The following is a 6,093-nucleotide window of genomic DNA, read 5'->3' on the forward strand; positions in this document are numbered from 1 at the left end:
ACTACGGAGGTATATATCTCTATTCAATTTAAGATTCGGCTTATTCAATTTTTGTAAAATTGAATTAACTATTTTCCCCCAAATTTTAGGGTTTTGGCTCCATTTTATTTTTTAATCGAAAGAGGGAACGATCTACTAAGCTAGGGTTTCCTTTTTTCCTCTTTCGTTCAGAATTAGGGATTTGAGGACGCTTAATTATCAGGATTTCATCCACAAACTCTGCACTTAGATTTTGGGATATGGGTTGAGGTTGATTCTTTTTGGTTATGCTACTGCTCTTTAAGTATAGGCATCGGTATGCTTCTCTTATTTCTTCTTTAAGATTTACATAATTTTTAGTGTTGATTGAAGTTGGATTTGCTGATTGTTAGAGGTTTTAGTAATCTTGTATGATATAGTAATTTATGGCAGATATGAACTATTTAAGTTTTGTTAACCATCATTTTGCCTTTAATCTCTTTGAAGAAGTTAAAATAAAATAAGACTTAAAGTTTTAGTTAGGGAACGATTAGAGCTGAGAAATACCATGTTTATCAAGTAATACTGTCATTTGATGGGAATTAGGATGTTCACTTCATATTATTAGAAGAATTGAATCCATCTTTACTAAAATTCTTCTTTCATTGAGATGTTAATGTCTCAGGATTGAATATAGCTTTGCAATTTCACTACAATAGTATAGATTTGTGATAATTTGGGTTTCATTGTTCAACACCAGCAAAGCAAATGGAGAGGCGTCGAGATTAGGTTTCAGAAATTGATGGTGTTTTTAATGATTAAATAAGACAGCTGGTGTTGGAAATGCTGCTGGAGTTGGAACTCATTCCTGTACTGAATGTGTTTCTGAATGTGCTGCTAAATGTATGCTTCTCTTCTTTCTTCTTATTATTACATGGTTTACATAGTTTTTAGTATTATATTGAGGTTAGTGGATGTTTGAGGTTTTTTGTTATTCTTATATGACATACTGATTGTTAAGTAGATATGAACTAATTAAGTTGCTAACTTTTTGACACCAGACCATACACAGCTCAAGTCAACAATGGCCCATGTTGACCTAACAACTGCAAACAGTATCCAACAAACTCACTCCCAACTGACTTAACACACTAGCAATGAGCCTTTCTATATAGGAGTCATGTATATCTCTTCACCTTCTTTGTCTTCTTTTCTGGCTTTCTCATTTTTCAAGTCATCTTATTCTCCAGAAAGAGGAGAATGACCCTTTCTATATATCGGGTTCCCTTTATAAGCATGTATTCTCTACGTGCACCCGTTTCTATACATCTTAGGTTTTTTGCTTCTCAAAAATTGAGGCCAACCTGACAAGGTTGATTGCTGCAACTGAGTTTCCAGAAGGCTCCGCACCATCATGATCTTCTTTTACACGCAAAAGAACAGAAGGGTCTTCCCCTGGGGTATTGAAATACCCTCCACCTTCCTTGTCCATGAATAACTCATCCTGAGATAAAAAATTGGAAAATTTTGTAATATTAATCCAACCTTTGGCCGGTTTTCTTTTATTAATCCCACCTACGACATATTTTTTAATAATCCCACCTTTACTACCCAACGACTTTTATTGGGCTTAAGTGACCGATAACCGGTGAAAAAGTCATCGAGATGGTGATGATTTGATGATGATGACTGAATATATCGAGGGAGAGTACTTCCACGTAGGGACATATTATCGCCTACAATAGGTTTATGACGTTTTAGGCCCAATAAAAGTCGTTGGGTGGTATAGGTGGGATTATTAAAAAATATGTCGTAGGTGGGGTTTATAAAAGAAAATCGGCCAAAGGTTGGATTAATATTACCAAATTTTCCTACAAAATTCTTATTATGGACTTTGACATGGAATTTCGTTGCGAAAATTCTTATAAGCTCATCACCTTTACCACCATTTATTGTTAAAGGGACTTTAGATCAATCATTTCCAAACAAGTTGTCTCCCAGTTAAAGTTAAGTACTTGCAAGAAAGCTATTTGATTGCATCTTCTAGATTATTGAACTGTTCTTTCTTTATAATTTTCACACATTTAAAGTTTTCATCTTTGATGTTCTTGATTGGCATAAGAAAGAAAATACAGTCTGAAATTTTATCCAACACATTGATTTTAATAACCTTCTACTTAATAATCACCATTACAAACTTCTTAAATTAGTCTGCTTAAGTGGCCATTGTTTGTACCTACTTAAAGTGTTACTCGTACATGTTTGGATTGCCGTCTGTTTCCTTATGTTTACCTTTTTTCCAGGTGGATTTCTGATTGGAAGAACTGTGGCTGTTTTGATAACTATGACGATTGGGACCTCAATGGCTGCTCGTCAAGGTCCTCTAGCTATGGCTGCTCATCAAATCTGTATGCAAGTGTGGTTGGCTGTCTCTCTTTTAACTGATGGATTGGCCGCATCTGGTCAGGTATGAGCTTTCATCTAACTAGGAGGTTCGATATCCAGGCTATAGGTTTTTCAGGCATCTAGACTACCTCTATTCTACAGTGCTTGTCCATTATGATTTATGATTATCACAAAAGTTGAAGATTGTGAATAATGTGTGGGTTTTAACCAAATAGGAAAAGCTTCTTGGATTAATAAGCATTTGTTGTTGTCCAAAGATCCTGATTTGTGAACAATAAACCAAATAGGAAAAGCTACATATTTTCTCAAAGTATTACACTTATTACATGTTTAATATGAATAGTTTTAACTTTCTAACACTCATTCCAATCTACTTATGCAAATTTAAGGCTTGTTTGGTCGTTATAGGTCATATTAGGCTAAAATGAGGCTTTTTTGCTCCCAAATATGAAATAAAGAACCTTAGGACTCATTTTAAACATATTAAATGTTTTATATGATTAGTTTTAACTTTACAAGACTTAATCCAATCTATTTATGCACATTCATGACTTCTTTGGCCGTTATAGGTCATATTTAGGCTAAAATGACATTTTCGCTCCCAACTTTGATCTAACGAACTTAAAAACTAATTTCAAACTTATTACATGATTCATATGATTATTTTTAACTTTTCAAGACTCAATCCTATCTATTATGCACATTTGAGACTTGTTTGGTCGTTATAGGTCATATTTAAGCTAAAATGAGACATTTTCGCTCCTAACCTTGAACTAAAGAACCTAAAGACTCATTTTAAACCCTTTACATGATTAATATGCTTAGTTTTAACTTTCTAAGACTCATTTCAATCTATTTATTCACATTTAAGGCTTATTGGGTCGTTATAGGTCATATTAAGGCTAAAATGAAGCATTTTCCCTCCCAACTTTGAACTAAAGAACCTAAGGACTCATTTTATACTTATTACATGTTTAATATGAATAGTTTTAACTTTCTAACACTCATTCCAATCTACTTATGCAAATTTAAGGCTTGTTTGGTCGTTATAGGTCATATTAGGCTAAAATGAGGCTTTTTTGCTCCCAAATATGAAATAAAGAACCTTAGGACTCATTTTAAACATATTAAATGTTTTATATGATTACTTTTAACTTTACAAGACTTAATCCAATCTATTTATGCACATTCATGACTTCTTTGGCCGTTATAGGTCATATTTAGGCTAAAATGACATTTTCGCTCCCAACTTTGATCTAACGAACTTAAAAACTAATTTCAAACTTATTACATGATTCATATGATTATTTTTAACTTTCTAGGACTCATTCCAATCCATTTATGCACATTTAAGGCTCATTGTATCGTTATAGGTCATATTTAGGCTAAAATGACATTTTCGCTCCCAACTTTGAATTTAAGAACCTAATAACTCATTTTAAACTTATTATATGATAAATATGCTTAGTTTTAAGTTTCTAAGACTTATTCTAATCTATTTATGCACATTTAATGCTTGTTTTATCGTTATAGGTCATATTTAGGATAAAATAAGGCATTTTCGATCCCAACTTTAAAATAAAGAACCTAAGGACTTATTTTAAACTTATTACATGATTAATATGCTTAGTTTTAAGTTTCTAAGACTTAATCTAACTACTTATACACATTTAACATATTTAGGCTAAAATGACATTTTCGCTCCCAACTATGAACCAAAGAACCTAAGGACTCATTTTAAACTTACTAAATGTTTTATATGCTTATTTTTAACTTTCTAGGACTCATTCCAATCTATTTATGCACATTTAAGGCTCATTGTGTCGTTATAGGTCATATTTAGGCTAAAATGACATTTTCGCTCCCAACTATGAACCAAAGAACCTAAGGACTCATTTTAAACTTACTAAATGTTTTATATGCTTATTTTTAACTTTCTAGGACTCATTCCAATCCATTTATGCACATTTAAGGCTCATTGTGTCGTTATAGGTCATATTTAGGCTAAAATGACATTTTCGCTCCCAACTTTGAACTTAAGAACCTAATGACTCATTTTAAACTTATTATATGATAAATATGCTTAGTTTTAAGTTTCTAAGACTTATTCTAATCTACTTATACCCATTTAATGCTTGTTTGATAGTTATAGGTCATATTTAGGCTAAAATGAGGCATTTTCGCTCCTAACTTTAAAATAAAGAACCTAAGCACTCATTTTAAACTTAATACATGTTTAATATGCATAATTTTAACTTTATAAGACTCGTTCCAATCTATTTATGCACCTTTAAGGCTCATTAGGTCGTTGTAGGTCATATTTAGGCTAAAATGACATTTTCGCTCCCAACTATGAACTAAAGAACCTAAGGACTCATTTTAAACCTACTAAATGTTTTATATTCTAGTTTTAACTTTCTAGGACTTATTCCAATCCATTTATGCACATTTAAGGCTCATTGTGTCGTTATAGGTCATATTTAGGCTAAAATGACATTTTCGCTCCCAACTTTGAACTTAAGAACCTAATGACTCATTTTAAACTTATTATATGATAAATATGCTTAGTTTAAGTTTCTAAGACTTATTCTAATCTGTTTATACACATTTAATGCTTGTTTGATAGTTATAGGTCATATTTAGGCTAAAATGAGGCATTTTCGCTCCTAACTTTAAAATAAAGAACCTAAGCACGCATTTTAAACTTAATACATGTTTAATATGCATAATTTTAACTTTATAAGACTCGTTCCAATCCATTTATGCATATTTAAGGCTCATTGTGTCGTTTTAGGTCATATTTAGGCTAAAATGACATTTTCGCTCCCAACTTTGAACTTAAGAACCTAAGGACTCATTTTTAAATTATTATATGATTAATAAGCTTAGTTTTGAGTTTCTATGACTTATTCTAATCTACTTATACCCATTTAATGCTTGTTTGATCGTTATAGGTCATATCTAGGCTAAAATAAGGCATTTTCGCTCCCAACTTTAAAATAAAGAACCTAAGGACTCATTTAAAACTTATTACATGTTTAATATGCATAATTTTAACGATCTAAGACTCGTTCCAATCTATTTATGCACCTATAGGCTCATTGGGTCGTTATAGGTCATATTTAGGCTAAAATGACATTTTCGCTCCCAACTTTGAACTAAAGAACCTAAGGACTCATTTTAGACTATTAGGACATTGTCATTAGTTTCTTGAATGTTAAAATGTGATATTTAATTTGTATTTAATCTAATGTTTAATTTAAATTTCTGTTTTTGTAAAGGTCTACACTCCGAGGATTGCGCCTTATGCGAGGAATTTGATGTGGTTCGTGAGCAATGGGCTAAGTTTTTTACCAACAAGTATTATTATTGGCTTTAGCGCGCTTGATCGAGTTGGTTTAGTTGTTATAGAATAAATTTTATATTAAAATGTATGTTTATGTTGAAATTGGAACATATATTTAAATGTAATATGTGCACTTTGGTTTTGGGATATATAGTATACAAAACTCCGGTTGTTGTTTTTATATTTGTTATACAGGTTGCGTTATTCTATTATTGTTTTGACAGGTTTCTATATTTGGTGCAAGGCACTCTAGGTATCCCTAAACAAAATTAGAATTTTCCCGCCAAAAGTGCTTTTTTGCAGCGTACATATATGTTGTACGCTGCAACAAGGGAAAAAATTTCGCAAAAATTCAGACTTGTTGCAGCGTACAAATAAATGTA

The 6,093-nt window shown here is 31.8% G+C and overlaps 1 protein-coding gene across 2 annotated transcripts; it reads left to right on the forward strand.

Moving 5' to 3' along the window:
• The first annotated feature begins 205 nt into the window (after positions 1-205).
• On the forward strand, positions 206-5,872 carry LOC130459575 (protein DETOXIFICATION 45, chloroplastic-like). 2 transcript variants are annotated; one of them, XR_008919081.1, is made up of 3 exons: positions 206-861; positions 2,262-2,425; positions 5,646-5,872. XR_008919081.1 is itself a non-coding variant. In XM_056827027.1 (2 exons), exons 1-2 carry the CDS (start codon positions 2,243-2,245, stop codon positions 5,778-5,780), a joined length of 318 nt encoding a protein of 105 aa, XP_056683005.1. In that variant the 5' UTR covers positions 1,929-2,242; the 3' UTR covers positions 5,781-5,872. The 2 variants fall into 2 exon arrangements, 1 of the variants encoding a protein (XP_056683005.1); XM_056827027.1 differs by lacking the exon at positions 206-861 and having other exon boundaries at positions 1,929-2,425.
• The last annotated feature ends 221 nt before the right edge of the window (positions 5,873-6,093 follow it).

This window comes from Spinacia oleracea, chromosome 4, assembly GCF_020520425.1.
Source record: "Spinacia oleracea cultivar Varoflay chromosome 4, BTI_SOV_V1, whole genome shotgun sequence".
Classification (NCBI taxonomy): domain Eukaryota; kingdom Viridiplantae; phylum Streptophyta; class Magnoliopsida; order Caryophyllales; family Amaranthaceae; genus Spinacia; species Spinacia oleracea.

What these genes read in the sequence shown, in the direction of transcription:
- LOC130459575 (XM_056827027.1), top strand. Translation starts at nt 2,243, where the DNA reads ATGTTTACCTTTTTTCCAGGTGGATTTCTGATTGGAAGAACTGTGGCT. An exon ending in GATTGGCCGCATCTGGTCAG is followed by an intron (nt 2,426 to 5,645) that starts GTATGAGCTTTC and finishes GTTTTTGTAAAG; the next exon opens with GTCTACACTCCGAGGATTGC.